Source organism: Triticum aestivum, chromosome 2A, assembly GCF_018294505.1.
Source record: "Triticum aestivum cultivar Chinese Spring chromosome 2A, IWGSC CS RefSeq v2.1, whole genome shotgun sequence".
NCBI lineage: Eukaryota > Viridiplantae > Streptophyta > Magnoliopsida > Poales > Poaceae > Triticum > Triticum aestivum.
In genome coordinates, this window is record NC_057797.1 from 58,473,516 (window position 1) to 58,489,230 (window position 15,715).

The following is a 15,715-nucleotide window of genomic DNA, read 5'->3' on the forward strand; positions in this document are numbered from 1 at the left end:
CCTTAGAGGACTAAGGAAATATTTCTCGGTTATGGAGGTCATAAAGAGTTCGTCGTAAAGAGTTACATCGATGCAAGCTTTGACACCGATCTGGATGACTCTAAGTCACAATCCGGATACATATTGAAAGTGGGAGCAATTAGCTAAAATAGCTACGTGCAGAGCATTGTAGACATAGAAATTTGCAAAATACATATGGATCTGAATTTCACAGACCCGTTGACTAAACTTCTCTCACAAGCAAAACATGATCACACCTTAGTACTCTTTGGGTGTTAATCACATGGTGATGTGAACTAAGATTACTGACTCTAGTAAACCCTTTGAGTGTTGGTCACATGGCGATGTGAACTATGGGTGTTAATCACATGGTGATGTGAATTATTGGTGTTAAATCACATTACAATGTAATCTAGATTATTGACTCTAGTGCAAGTGGGAGACTGAAGGAAATATGCCCTAGAGGCAATAATAAAGTTGTTATTTATATTTCCTTATATCATGATAAATGTTTATTATTCATGCTAGAATTGTACTAACCGGAAACTTAGTACATGTGTGGATACATAGACAAACAGAGTGTCACTAGTTTGCCTCTACTTGACTAGCTCGTTGAATCAATGATGGTTATGTTTCCTAACCATAGACATGAGTTGTCATTTGATTAACGGGATCACACCATTAGAGAATGATGTGATTGACTTGACCCATCCGTTAGCTTAGCACGATGATCGTTTAGTTTGTTGCTATTGCTTTCTCCATAACTATACATGTTCCTATGACTATGAGATCATGCAACTCCCGAATACTGGAGGAACACTTTGTGTGCTACCAAACGTCACAACGTAACTGGGTGATTATAAAGGTGCTCTACAGGTGTCTCCAATGTTGTTTGTTGAGTTGGCATGGATCAAGATTGGGATTTCTCACTCCGATTGTCGGAGAGGTATCTCTGGGCCCTCTCGGTAATGTACATCACTATAAGCCTTGCAAGCAATGTAGCTAATGAGTTACTTACAGGATGTAGCATTATGGAACGAGTAAAGAGACTTGCCGGTAACGAGATTGAACTAGGTATTGAGATAGCGACGACCGAATCTCGGGCAAGTAACATACCGATGACAAAGGGAACAACGTATATCGTTATGCGGTTTGACCGATAAAGATCTTCGTAGAATATGTAGGAACCAATATAAGCATCCAGGTTCCGCTATTGGTTATTGACCGGAGACATGTCTCGGTCATGTCTACATAGTTCTCGAACCCGTAGGGTCCGCATGCTTAACATTCGGTGACAATCGGTATTATTAGTTTATGTATTTGGATGTACCGAAGGTAGTTCGGAGTCCCGAATTTGATCACGGACATGACAAGGAGTCTCTAAATGGTCAAGACATAAAGATCGATATATTGGACGACTATATTCGGACACCGGAAGTGTTCCGAGTGATTTCGGAGAAAACCGGAGTGCCGAAGGGGTTACCGGAACCCCCCGGGGAAGTATTGGGCCTTAGTGGGCCTTAGGGGAGAGAGAGGGAAGTAGCCCAGGAGGTGGCGCCCCCCCAAGGGGAGTCCGAGTAGGACTAGGGGAGGGGGGCGCGGCCCCTCTTTCCCTCTCCCTCTCCCTCTCTTCCCTTCCCCCTTCTTCCCAGTAGGACTAGGAAAGGATGAATCCTACTCCTACTAGGAGGAGGATTCCTCCTCTCCTTGGGCGCCACTAGGGTCGGCCGGCCTCCCCCCTTGCTCCTTTATATACTTTATATACGGGAGCAGGGGGCACCCTAGGACACACAAGTTGATTGTTCCAAGCCATGTGCGGTGCCCCCCTCCACCATAATCCACCTCAGTCATATCGTAGCGGTGCTTAGGCGGAACCCTGTTCCGTTAGCAACATCATCACTGTCATCACGCCGTTGTGCTGATGCAGCTCTCCCTCGAAGATCTACTGGATCGTGAGTTCGCGGGACGTCACCGAGCCGAACGTGTGCATATCGCGGAGGTGTCGTACCTTCGGTGCTGGGATCGGTCGATCGTGAAGACGTATGACTACATCAACCGCGTTGTCATAACGCTTCTGTTTACGGTCTACGAGGGTATGTAGACGATACTCTCCCCTCTCGTTGCTATGCATCACCATGATCTTGCGTGTGCATAGGAATTTTTTTGAAATTGCTACATTCCCCAACACCTGCTGCCATTGAGTCAAGAGCCAGTGCAATGCCTGCCATGTAGATGGTTGTTCGATGGAGCGGCTCGTGATCGACTGGAGCCGGTTCATCATCGGAGTAGCCCCCATGTCTGCCATTGTATAGCGGGAGGATCGACTCAGTGTCCCCGACCGATGACTCGCCGTCGGAGTAGACAAGGGTGTCCCCTCTAGACGCGGAGTTCTCTGCGAGATCAACCCCCTAGGTGAAACCGACAAAGACATGATCCCGACCGACTTGAGCCCGGGCTGGTCGCGTGCGCCGAGCCGGCTCGACGATCTTGGTGCAGATGTCCGGCTCGGGTCCTGTTTCGCCGATTTTGCCGATGAAGGTATGGATCTTACTGAAGGGGCCCGGTACCCGTACTCGATTGAGTCAGCCTCGGGGCCCCAACCTGAATCGTCTATGTAGAGTTTGCAGCGGCGAGTCTTGGTCATGCGGCCGATTGCATATCCCTCGATCCCTGGGAGAGCTTCCTCCAAGAACTTAACACCACCGAGCGATAGTCCCGTGGTGGGCGCCAACTGTCGTGGTTTTGTCACGGCAGATGTCCTAAAAAAGGACTTAGTCGTGAGGCCATCGCAGCTAGGTAGTAGCTCGAACGGGGTTGATCGGAATCGAGAGACACGGGTTTACCCTGGTTTGGCCCCTCGCGGTGGAGGTAATAGCCTACTTCCTGCTTGATTGATCATTGCTTCGGATCTAGATTACAAGGATGCAACTTGGCTAACCTAATACTCGAGAGCTTGTAGCTTGGTCCTTTCTACCTCAGGGGCTCCCCTTTATATAGGTTGAGGCCCTGAGTTTACAACAGAGTTCGATCATAGTTGAACCCGTGCCCTAATCTGTTTTCTAGTTATCTTACTTCCGAAGTAAAGGAAATTCCTTCGTCTCCTTATCAAACCGGTGTCCCAGGCACTGGGCCATGAGCCGGCTTGCTTCATGAGTCGCCCTCTAGGCCGTGAACCTCTGGTCATCACGGCCCGTATGATGAATCTGTTTCTTCAAGTCGCCATTGGGTAGGGGTTATATCCCCAACGACTCCCGTTCATTCTTCTATTATGATGGTTTCGCCTAAACAAAAAAACCATCTATGGGCTTGTTATGTTGTGCCCCCAGCACGTACTTTGCATATTTTATTTCCGAACCTTGTTGTTTGTGTGTGAATTTTCGTTTTCGGATTGATTCTATGCTTATGTGCTTTATATTTATAATAAAGCGGGACACGATTTCCTTTCGGTAGAGACGCTCCGTGGTACAGGCACTAAGAGCAGCCTAGGTGTCAATGATAGATTTACATACGACCAGACGACTATTGGGATGCCTAATAAAGGGAGAGCCCGTTCATAACTTTGCTCTAGCTCATGTTCTTGCTTCCGTGGCCATGTTGGTGAACCAATTATGATCACGCATGCGTGTAGTACGTTAGTTATCCCCTATCTCTTGGAGTAATAATAGTTAGTCCACTGGCGGCAGTAACAAACAGGGTTGAAGGCGAAAAGGGGGCCGTGTTAGGCAGGTTCGCATGATTGGTCCGGCCGGCCGGTTAATCTATCATCGGGAGACGGAATCATGGAGCTGGAGCTCCCTTTTCCGGCCACTGTCGGCCTCGTCCCTCCACTCACCGCCGTAATCCGCCTCCTCGCCGATGTGACCGATGCCGCCGGATGCACTGCATGCCACTTTAGACCGCGGCCATGCCAGCCAGCCGGCGCGTCCGTCGACACGTCGCCAGTGCGTTCCCGCAACTGGCCTCGTTAATCATGCAAGCCCGCACACGTTGCAAGGCGATGCGCCAACGTACGGTTCGAGAATTGACACACAAACACCGTGCAAGGGCAGCCCAAATTCCTTGTTTTGACTTTTTTTTCATTATTAGTTTAGCGTGATCTGATCCTATGTGCAAAAAGGTTTTGGATCTGATCTTTTTCTACCGCAATTGTCTTCGAAAAAGACCCTACTACCATGGTCTTTGACGGTGGATGTGTTACCCTACGTCATGGTCCATGACGGTAGGGACTTCATCTTTGGTTATTGCATGTGTGCCTCTATTATAATTGCATGCATGTCTCTACCATCAAAGACCATGACGGTAGGATTTTTTGCATCGGGCATGATGGTGTAGGTAAGTCCTATCGTCAAAGGCATCAGCGGTAGGTTGTGCTATTCTATCATCAAAGATAATGATGATAGAAAAAGGATCAGATCCAAAAAGAAAATACATGTAGGATTAGATCGTGCTGAAGTTAAGAAAAATGGTCAAAGCAGTGAATTTGTCCGCAAGGGCACTCGACGAGAGGTAACTTTTCGGACGCAGATTCCTTGGCGTGGGTGCACCGCACGCAGGGCAACGGGACAAAGACGGCAGAGGAATGTGCCAAGGGAGGCGGTGGCAGCCCGGCAGGGGCGGAGCAGAGCATGCAGAGCAGGTGACTGACGCCTCGTCGTCGTCCGCTCTGCTCAGCCTCTGCTGCGAGCCGACGGGGAGGTGAGGAGGAAACCGCCGGGGCAAACCGAACGGCGGGCCAATCATGCGCGGCCCGAGCCCCCGCGCGGGCGCGGCCTCGGCAATTTTTTAGCCTATTCCGCGCGCGGCCGCGACGTGGAGCGCCGAGCAGCAGGGAAATTTTGATTCCCCCTCGTCGGGGACGGGGAATTTTCTGGCTTCAGACCGCAGATTCCCTGCTACTACTTGGGTCAGCTGCCATGATCGCCGGATAGATAGATAGATAGATAGATAGATAGACATAGACGGTAGATTCCCCAATAAACAAGTTTAGCGGAAACGCATGCACGTACGTAGGAGTACATGCACACGCATACGCGTAGGGTTTCCCTGCCTGTGCAGGTGCAGCGGAGATCACTCACACGGACACGATATGCCTGTGGCCATGGAGTTTCAGGTGGTACGTGTACACTATAGCTGGTCCATCGGGGTTGTGGTGGCGACATCATAGGAGCGGCGCCTTATCCACGGTACGCGGAAGAGACCAAGGGCGGCACAGTGGGGCGGGCACGGGAGCCACGTCGCGATGCCGACGCCGGGCGCCGGGGTCCGGACCGGCCGCGCGTGGTCCGTCCGTCCAAGCTCCGTCGATCCCCGACCCGACCCCAACCCCAACCCGGCGCGCCACGGCCAGGGACAGCGATCGGACGATCCATCGACCACCTAAGAAAAGCCAGCACCGGGCGGGCGATGGCCCCTGCGTGGACCGAGGGTCAATCCAGGCACAGGCCAAACTGTGGGGCACTTGTGTTCCCCCTCGACGCCCTCCTTTCCAAGAGCACATGTGATTTGGACGCCTTTAAGGTGAACTCATAAAAAGCTTATCTCGGTCTAGTCATCTGGTGGCGGGCGAGAGCATGTATGGCCGCTAGAATCTATACATGTCTCCGGGCTCTTTCATGCACAATGTTTGGATCTAGCTAGCCTATAGCTAGAAAAGTATACTGCGTTGCACAGTGGTCTATAAAATGAATAGGGTGTTTTATACACTTATCATGATTCACATCCGCATTCACTTTGTAGTGCACAAATGGTTATCTCTTTCTTGCTTTTGCCATGACACAAATGGCCATCTCCAAAGTGTTATTACCTGCAAAGAAAAAAATATTCAAGCGTTAGAAACAAATAACTCAAAAATGTTTGAACGAAAAACGCATGAATTTGAAATGACATGTATCATGCGATCCTATAGGAATCAAAACCACATAAAAACTTTAAAGTTGTCGCTTGAAAAAGGAACCCAATCCTGGCGACCGTTCGCCAGGAAACGATGGCAAGCGCGACCCCCCGAGATGGCAGTTTACGTGGTCGGGGGTGGCGTTTTGCAAAACTGTCATGTCATTTTGTAAAATGTAGGGACTTTTGGGCATAAATTGACACCGTAAGATCTAAATCCAACTGCTCTGGGCATCCGATTTGATCCCACCCCAGCGGACGTTTGTCAGATAGCATTTTTGATGGAAAAAATGCATGATGTGTAGACACAAAGAGAAAAAACATGAGGTAAGACGTCATGTTTGGTTTCTTGCAAAATTTTCCATGCTCTATTCCATAGGAATTTCAAAGGAAAGTAGGATATGAACTTTTTAATTCCAAATGGTACATTACTTGGATGACATACTTTAAATTATCGTTTCCCTTTGCTCGAAACATAGCCTAAAGCTAACGGTTATACACTCGTGTAACACCTTAGCTAAAAACCACTAAAATTTTGCCCCACCTTAATTAGGTTCTAAATGTATACGTAGATACCACATCGGTATATATCTTACTTCCTTTTGAGTGGATATATATCTTACTGTCCATTCCGCTTTTCCCAAAAACGTTTACCTTGAACCAACAAATTTTCTTTTGCAAGTGTAGCTGAATATACACAAAATGGCGATGCAGAACTAAGTTTTTTCGTGTGTGGAGGCAACAATGTGGTAGTGTGGTACTAAGGGCAACTCTAGTAGAGTCGTCATATCTGCCCGATCACCATAATAATCGTTATTATGGTTTTTTTTCCTTTAAAAGGGCATTTTAGAGGAGTGGCCAACCTGGGATCACTGTAATTTATGGACTGCCCTCCATATCTGGCCTCCTGGTTGTCATACATGGCAACTCGGGGCTGCCTTTTGAAGCGCACTTCATATGGTAGTTACACATATATTGCATGTGACGTGAAGAAAACTTCACGTCATCCCTCGCCTAACGTAGGATGGTAGTGAGGTTGGGAGATTAAGGGACAGAAGGAGCTGGAGGCCAACAAGGAATGGAAGAAGTTGTTCCACTCGTAGCTCTTCTTTGTTTAAAGCTTAACTCACATTTCGAGACTAGAGAAAAAAAAGGAATGTACCATTGCCGATTGACTCGCGGTTATGGAGTGAACAAAGTTTAGATTTTTGTGTGTTGACCTCATAGTCTCCATATCTATATGAAGCACAGTACATATGCGATATTGAGACTGTCAATATGCCAACTCTACTAGAGTTGCTCTAAGTTGGCGACAGTTACTTCACTGGCGTAGGCAGCTCCTTCCTCCGAGAACAAACTAACATTACACGCGCGCTAACTCAATTCTCTTTTTAACCCGGACATAACCCTTTTTCATTAATAACTGAAATATCTGAAATACATCTATCCATAACCAGAGAAGAAAAAGGAAAAGCAAGTTCAACGCACCACGCGTTAACTCAGTTCAACGCTCCAAATTTCTCCTTGCATATCCGACGGCCGCAAACAAACGGTGACACCCAATTCACCCTGGTTTCGGTCAGTAGAAAGTGGCAAGGTTCCACAGCCCCTCGCGAGTCAACATCACCGTCATGTCATCCCCCCAACACACAACCTCACCTTCACCGGGACACGGCGAGAGAACGGTGCCCGGAGGCGCCAAGCTGACACCCCGGAGACAGCCGACGAAAAGGAGAGCACCGGTGGTAAAAAGATTCTTTTGTCCTCCACCGGCTGAATCACCACCCGAGGAATGTTACCCCCTCTCACTCGCTCGCAGCAACCGCACTAGCGCGCCATCGACACTATATATAGCGCGCCCGAAGCTTCTGTCTTCACCAAGCAACACATTCCCTCGCTCGCTCTCGCCTCATAGTCCAACGCTCCAATTCCCGGCCATCCTGCTAGCTAGCTCGACCGATCGTGCCCATGGACGGCGGCGGCGGCAACAGCCCGGACCTGCAGCCGGCGGAGCCGGTGCGGTCGCGGTGGACGCCCAAGCCGGAGCAGATACTGATCCTGGAGTCCATCTTCAACAGCGGCATGGTGAACCCGCCCAAGGACGAGACCGTGCGCATCCGCAAGCTCCTCGAGCGCTTCGGCGCCGTCGGCGACGCCAACGTCTTCTACTGGTTCCAGAACCGCCGCTCCCGCTCCCGCCGCCGCCAGCGCCAGCTCCAGGCGCAGGCGCAGGCGCAGGCCCAGGCCCAGGCGCAGGCGTCCGCCGCCTCCTCTGGGTCGCCGCCCGCGCCTGGCGGCCTCGGCTCGGCGGCCTCTTCCACGTCGCTCGGGCTGTTCGCGCACGGAGGCGCCGCGTACAGCTCGTCCTCCTCATCGTCGTCGTGGCCGCCCTCGCCGCCGTCGGTGGGGATGGTGGGGGACATGGACCAGTGCGGGGGCGGCGACGACCTGTTCGCCATCTCGCGGCAGATGGGGTACGCGGACGGCGGCGGCGGCGGCTCCGGGTCGTCGTCGTTCTCTGCGGCCGCCGCGCAGCAGCAGCAGCAGCAGCTCTACTACTCGTGCCAACCTGGTGAGCCCCGCCATGCCATGCATGCCTCGCGCTACCGATGCATGTTTTTGTTCCTCCCAAGTTCTCAACCATGAACAATTGGATCGCACATGCATGCAAGCTAGTTTACGAAATTTCTAATCAACATTTCGGCTTCTTCCTTGATCGGTCGATGGAATTCATTCATTCATTCTTCTTCTTTTTCTTCTTCTTCTTCTTCTTCGCTATAGATTCGGTACAAGAAAATCGTATTGTTTACTTTTTCACCTCTTGTTTTGGATTATAACATCAGTGAAGAGATACCTCATGCATCATACATAAATCGGAGGCAATCGAATAGTTTCAACCAGAAGTTGCATTGTCTTTGTTTTGTTCTTGCATGTATGGACAAACTACAAGTAGTTTCGTGTACGTACTACTTTTGGATCATCGCCGTAATTCTGTTAAAGTTGTCATATATTATGTGGCTTCATTTTTAGTTTTAGTTTTCTATCTGGTAAATAGAGCACAATTGTATTATTTGTTAAAATTCTGTCTCTTTGTTTTAATTGTTTGTTTCATAGGAGTACATGTTTTCAGCCACTTCTAAGGCCAAAAGAGACATGCGCAAGTCAGGCATAATTTCCCCATAATTAGCAACAAACAACCCCATTATATGTACTCCTATGCTTGTTCTGGTCCAAAATATCATAAGTATTTAAGGCAATGACACAGTCTTCAGGATGAACTCTGACCATTAATCTATGTGCAAACATGTCGTCTCACCTTAAAAAACAGTTAGTACACATTATAAAATTTTAAATGTAGTAGTAAATATCAATTTCATTGCATGGACGCTTGTACTAGTTCTTTCTTTAAACTTTGAAATGTACTACTACTCCATTTTGGATGGGTGTGGTGCTTAATTAACTGTAACTAATTTAGCCATGTTGAACTCATTCCAAGTTTGTAACCACATTCTATGCTGCGTGCATTATATAATTCTATACTATAGTCGACGCACGCGTGCATATGTACTATGTTAAGCATGCCTGCTCTGAATTTTCCACATCAAACAGCTCATGCATGTTCAGAACAAGGGAACACATTAGCGCGAATATTGGAGGCGTACCATGCCAGATAGCTGATGGGATGTTAATATTTCTTAGAGCTTAATAGAGTATTGATGGTGATTTGTTTGCGTGCGTGCGTGCAGCGGGCATCACGGTGTTCATCAACGGAGTGGCGACGGAGGTGCCACGGGGCCCCATGGACCTGCGCTCCATGTTCGGGCACGACGTGATGCTCGTCCACTCCAGCGGCGGCCTCCTCCCCGTCGACGACTACGGCGTGCTCATGCAGAGCTTGCAGATGGGCGAGAGCTACTACCTGGTCAGTACTCAGTAGCACACGCTGAAAATGCATGCACATACGTATATGATAGACACGTCCGATCAACACTAATTCGTGCAAAATGTGTCTTCTCATTGTGCTGTCTTGTAATTTCCTGACGATTGGCAGGTCGCGAGGTCAAATTAATCGAGCTGGCTGGTCGCTGATTGGTGTGAAATTTGAACTGGTTCCTCCGATCGTTGGAGACGGACGCATGCATGCTGCAGGTTTCAGTTAATCTCTCGATGCAAACGGAAGCTTCTTCTAATTAGGACGTACTGTGGAGTGGAACTGGCGACTGCACGATGGGTCGAGAGGCAAGCAGTCCATCAACCGTGCATGCATACGCCATGCCCGTACGTGCCTGGTCGATTGATATAGCAGCAGCTTATAGATATAGCGGCAATATACACTTATAGTGCACCATGTGTCCGGTCCAACATATATCCACCTATGTAATCAATCAACCAAACCATATGCATGCATACCACTGTCACTGTGAAACAGCATTGCAGCCGATGATATCGTGTAGCGTAGTCCTAAATTTCACCTCTGCCCGGCCGTCCGAGTCATTCTTTTACCTTACATAATTCCTCTGTATCTGCTTCGTCGAGATCAATGTAACGCCAGATAATACCACAGAGGAGATGTGCACTGTTTCTGCATGGCACGTACGTACAAAAATGTTGCTGTGCACATCGCCGAACCGTAGCTCGCTCGTAGGCGCGGAGATTCCCCCACGGCCACGGGCGGACGTGTCGAGCGACGCCGGGAACAGGTGGGTCGCAAGTGGCGAGCTCACCGCCCCGTGCCGACCAAAAGGAGGACACCGCGTGTCAAAAAGCACGCACACATGTCATTTTCCACCATACTTTTCTCCAACGCGCGCGCGGCCGGGTTCGGAGCTAGGCCTTGGATCTGGTGACCATGATTGACTAATCGAGCATGCACTTGCTCCTCCTCCTCCTCCTCCTCCTGCTTTGGGATCAGATCAGATAAACTACTATGGGTAGTGTAATCTGCCTTCCCTAGCTCATGGACTTTGGTCACCCGCAGCCTACCCTAGCCGATGTATGTCGGTCGAGTGGTGCCTGCCAAAGTGCTGTGGCGTGCATTATCAGTCAGGAATCTACCCGCTCCCCACTAGGAGTACTATATGTGCCAGTCAAACTTAGACACCACGGAAATTCAGTAAGCAACACGCACGCTTTCACGTCTGGCTAGCCGGAGCTTTGACCGCCTCTGCTCTCCGCCTAACATTTGGCTGCGGGGTTGCATCAAAGCTACCGATCGACCAAACGTTATTCCTTCAGAAGAGCCAAAAATGCGCCCAACCTCCAATGGATCAACCAAACGTTGATCATTCTGAAGAGGCAAAATGCAGTGACAGTGAGAGTGCTGCAGTGACGGGCCTCTTACAGGCAGGCCCTTTCGAGTTCCTGCAAGGACTACACTACTGTATTACACTGCTTCTACTTCAGTGCAGTGCAGGGAGCAAGCATTTTCAGGAGCAAAAATATCCGTTTCAGTGGCAGAGTTAGAATGCTGACACATCTGCTGGGAAGTGAAGAAAAGATGCATGGTGGAGCATGAACAGAAAGAGGCGCTGCACCGAGTCACCGGTCACATCCGCAAAGAGCTTACCGAACCATTGATAAAGAGGGGGCTTTACGACTTGGGAGACTTCCTGAGCTTACAGATCGATGTTGATATAAAGGCGGCACAGTGTGTAGTAGAACAAAGACAAAGACAGGGGCGTCTCAACTAATCAGAATGCAGGCCACAAAGGTGACCAACCACTACTAATTTGGCTTCTAGATAGATAGATAGATAGATAGATACCCATAGCTTACAACCACCACTGGTCATCACTCACATACACACAAATTCCATTCCAGAAGAGAAGCAGATGCATCAGAAAATATTTCTTCAGAGTTGAACTTCTCGTCAGCTGATTTGTGTTTCTAAATCTTGTGGTTCTCAGTAAACATGCCATGTTCTTGTGGCCATTAAGCAGAACACCTGTATGCATTAAGCAATGCTATTAACAATTATTATCATTGTACAACCAAACACATGCCGACGGTCTGATCTGAACCCGGTGGAGTGTTACAGGCTCTACAAGAAAATTACAGGGTAAAAAACAACACCACTATCCCAATAGTACAGTTGCACAACATCTACATCGCCGATCAGTGCTCAGACAACCATCATTTTCTTGATATAGCATGCTTGAAGAAAAGTAAAAACACGACAGGAGTTTCCGTATCACGTCGTCTCCTGGAAGGACGCAAAGCGGGATTGAGCCGCGGGGTTCGCTTGCATGACGCGGGCTGCGTTCGACATTTGCTCCCTGCCACCAGATTTCGGCTGGAACGCTCTAAACATGCCACGCTCGCCAGGTTCAATCCCGAGGGTGGTCCAGATCGAACTCTTTGCAGCTTCGTCGGGGTCATCTATCCGGAGCGTCTTCGGAATCCACAAGGATCTTTCTGCCTTTTCACCACCTTGCGGTTCAGAATCTCTCGGGTGTTTTCCGAGGACTGGAGAACCACTATCTGAACATGTACTACTGCTTGTGGGAGGTGCTGCTGACATGTTATAAGCAGGTCCAAGCCACGGCGCGCTCCACGCACCATTAGGCCAGGGAGAAACCAATGGCCAGATGGAAGGCGGCATTACAGGGAAAGGAATGGGTGGGCCACAGAATCCTGGCATCGGCACCATTGGTGGAAAGTTCCATTGAATGTTACCTCCATGGCCATTTTCTGAACAATTTGCGGGTTCAGCTGGGACTGGGCACACTGGTGCTGCCATGGCAGGAACACCATTCCATGCTGGATTCCATGGGTACATAAAAGGGGCACCGGGAAAGCAGGGTATAGGAGGCATGGGAGTGACGCCGTTGCAATCCCCGGTAATTCCATTTTGATGTACCCCAACTGCTACTTTAACTGACTCAATCCGTGGATTATCAGAAGTTGTTGCTGAAGGTGGACAGGTCTGGTTCTCACCATTTCTGGGATGTGCTGTTGACGCAGGGTTGCTGTTCTTATTCTGCTCTTCAACTCTCAACAAAGAAGCCATGGAGTTAGGTAGAGTTGAATCAGACCCAAACTTAACTGCTGGTTGATTTTCCTTTATAGGCAATGGAATGACGGAAGCATCACCTCCAGGAGCGGATAGACTGTCTCCTGGAATCAATATACCGTTACAGTTTGTGCTGGAGCTCTTACTCTTGCGCCTACCAGCACCGACAGGGAGGTTTCTCATGCTTCCACCTGCCGTCCAATACCTTTGACAACCCCTGCAAAAATGCCTTGGTTGGTGTATGTTGTAATTGTTGTAGTAACAGAACTTTGTGTCCATGCTGTTACACCGAGGACATGGCAGAATCTTGTCTGGCTTCTTTAGGACCTTCTCTTTGTTTGATCCATCACCCTCGGTCTTAGCTGCTTCCAGTGTGGATTCTGGTTCAGTCATCTCATCACCGTTGGATGTCTGGTTCTCACACGCACTCGAACTATTAAGGCCAGAATTATTTGGTTGACTAAGATTTAAATCCGGCGGTGTGCATGAATTTTCCTCAGTGATCCTTGTGTCTCCTGTATCTTTGCATGAATCCTGATGATTAGATAAAGAGTAAGTTAAACAAGATGAATGGCAAAGAAACACGTATGTTTATGATAGGATAATAGAACAAACAATAACATATACAAATCCAAGTACTAAAAGCCTTTAATAAATTAATTGTATCTAAGTCATTCACAAAAATGGCATTTTCTGAAATAAACACATAGCTATAACACCATTTGAGGAATGAATGTCTAGTCTATCTTCAATGCTTGTTATATACACAAATATATTTTCGGCAACTAGGAAAGTCTTCTGTGTGTAACATCTTATTTTGTACGGAAGCACACACGACACGACAGTGCACGACACTGGCACGATGGCAAATCCAGCCATTTGCTACTGTTTTATACTTGTCCATGGACGGTGTGATACGCAAATCGTGCAATTATCAGCTGGCAGACGTCGTCCCTGTAGCGGTGCTCTACTTTGTAAGAGGCAGCAAGCTTAAAAAGACGTACCAATATCTAAATAGTATCAGAAAACCAATTAGTTTGCTTCCAAGGGGATATGGTTGATTTGACTGGGAAACATGACTTGTTCCATTCTTGAACCTGGATGATGGCTATTGTTTTTCTTGCACTCAACATATATTTCTATGTGGCAACACTGACAGAATTTTCCCATGATAGTGCAGAGAGCTTAAAACCTATGGTTACCAGGCAAACATGATGTACATGGTCGAACTCTGGTTTGTGGTTCGAACTTTCAGATGTAAATTAAAAAGTTTATAACTTTTAGGAAATTTGGGACTAAGCACAGTGGGCACAGGTGAGTCCAACTGTCGTCAACGATACTATGAATCCATAATTGCTGCTGCGGACCAATCTAAGATTCCAGGACAGTTAAGCTCTATATAGGAACAGAATTTCAGACTAGAAAGAGAAAGGCAACTGTGCATCTATGTCACAGTTGGTGCACAAATCCAGTAGAACCAAGGTAGGAAATTTGATATGGATTTCCATCTACCTAACCCAAAGCACTCATCGCACCCTAAAAGTGAATTTGTCAAAGTACAGACGGTAACTAAAATGAGCTTTGCATCAAAACGGGCAAACTTTAGAGGAGTTTCCATTTAGATAGAGTCCAAGACTAGCTAGTCCAGAGCTGCTTTAAAATAGCCTGATGTACAAGAACTTGTAACCACGTCAAAATCTGCTTAACTAGGTAAGATAAGAGAACTGGCCGATCCCTATATGTACCCACCAAAATTCATGTGCAGATACAGTCAACTGACGCATCACACAGCCATTCTGCAATCACTAGCCATGAAACGAAACCCATAAATGATACTTTGAACTGCAAAACCAGCTACAAATCGAAAAGCTTGACATGGTCCCTATCTAACCAACCTAACCTAATCAATCGTCCCAAAAGATGCAAAATTAGCAGGGATTTGACTGGGACGACTGCCTAGATAAGATCCAGCATATGACTAGATTACCGACTGCTAAGTCGAAACGATTATGCCTTATCTTGCAGTGCTAATTGGAGAATCCATGACTAACTGACATGAACTGATTGAAGCAACCACAGAGACGCACCTCCTAATAGCTTTTCCAATTGCCCACACGGGGAAGAAACAGAAGACATATACTTGTACCGTATAAAATCGCACCATTTCCTCGAATCAAATCGCAAGAGGATGAAGAACAGACAGAGCGTTGACGAACTGAAAGGGGGAGAACAGAGCAGAGTAGATTTTGAAGAGGGGAGTAGGAACTCGCGTGACTTCACCTCTGCCGGCGCCTGCGGAGGCGTACGGGGCGGCGCCACGTCGGACTCCGGCGGCTGAGGGTGTGCGGCTCCGGCGAGCTCCATATGGGGCAAGATCCGACAAGTGGAGTTGGCGACTCAGCTACAAAGGGGGAAAAGATTTGCTCCCATTTAGCCTCGCGTCCGTGCAGCCACACTACTGCACTTTTTGGGTAATTGCATTGTGGTCCTTAGTCTTTAGCGGGTCGGATTCCCATTCAAATCGCCTCCAATCCACCTAGGGATGGGATTAACCGAACAGAGCCTTAATGGATTCCTGCTTTCGAACTCATTTGTGGTTTTTCTCCTTCCCTTTTTCACCTGTGTTCGTATGAACACGTGATTGTCACAAAACAAAAATGACTGTTGGATTACAAGATAACTTACCTTTCATGTCGAGCGGTGTATACACACGTGATGATATGGCACATATCATCCTTTTGTTTACTCCCTTCAGTTCATATTAAGTTATGTTAATTTTAGTATAAAGTTATACTAAGCAAATGATTTAATATG

At 48.0% G+C, this 15,715-nt stretch overlaps 2 protein-coding genes across 3 annotated transcripts; one reads left to right on the top strand and one right to left on the bottom strand.

Moving 5' to 3' along the window:
* Positions 1–7,776: 7,776 nt before the first annotated feature.
* Positions 7,777–10,360, top strand: LOC123187441 (WUSCHEL-related homeobox 11). The gene is made up of 3 exons (XM_044599309.1): positions 7,777–8,461; positions 9,636–9,811; positions 9,941–10,360. Exons 1-3 carry the CDS (start codon positions 7,858–7,860, stop codon positions 9,956–9,958), a joined length of 798 nt encoding a protein of 265 aa, XP_044455244.1. The 5' UTR covers positions 7,777–7,857; the 3' UTR covers positions 9,959–10,360.
* A 1,478-nt stretch (positions 10,361–11,838) lies between these two features.
* On the bottom strand, positions 11,839–15,369 carry LOC123187442 (cyclic dof factor 1). Of its 2 annotated transcripts, XM_044599311.1 has the most exons (3): positions 15,182–15,280; positions 13,798–13,911; positions 11,839–13,435 (listed from the first exon to the last, which is right to left on the bottom strand). In XM_044599311.1, exons 1-3 carry the CDS (start codon positions 15,263–15,265, stop codon positions 12,080–12,082), a joined length of 1,554 nt encoding a protein of 517 aa, XP_044455246.1. In that variant the 5' UTR covers positions 15,266–15,280; the 3' UTR covers positions 11,839–12,079. The 2 variants fall into 2 exon arrangements, with proteins under 2 accessions (XP_044455246.1, XP_044455245.1); XM_044599310.1 differs by lacking the exon at positions 13,798–13,911 and having other exon boundaries at positions 15,182–15,369.
* Between the last annotated feature and the right edge of the window lie 346 nt (positions 15,370–15,715).

What these genes read in the sequence shown, in the direction of transcription:
- LOC123187441 (XM_044599309.1), top strand. Translation starts at nt 7,858, where the DNA reads ATGGACGGCGGCGGCGGCAACAGCCCGGACCTGCAGCCGGCGGAGCCG. An exon ending in CTACTACTCGTGCCAACCTG is followed by an intron (nt 8,462 to 9,635) that starts GTGAGCCCCGCC and finishes GCGTGCGTGCAG; the next exon opens with CGGGCATCACGGTGTTCATC.
- LOC123187442 (XM_044599311.1), bottom strand. Translation starts at nt 15,265, where the DNA reads ATGGAGCTCGCCGGAGCCGCACACCCTCAGCCGCCGGAGTCCGACGTG. An exon ending in CTCCGCAGGCGCCGGCAGAG is followed by an intron (nt 13,912 to 15,181) that starts GTGAAGTCACGC and finishes GATACTATTTAG; the next exon opens with ATATTGGTACGTCTTTTTAA. An exon ending in ATCACACCGTCCATGGACAA is followed by an intron (nt 13,436 to 13,797) that starts GTATAAAACAGT and finishes TCTAATCATCAG; the next exon opens with GATTCATGCAAAGATACAGG.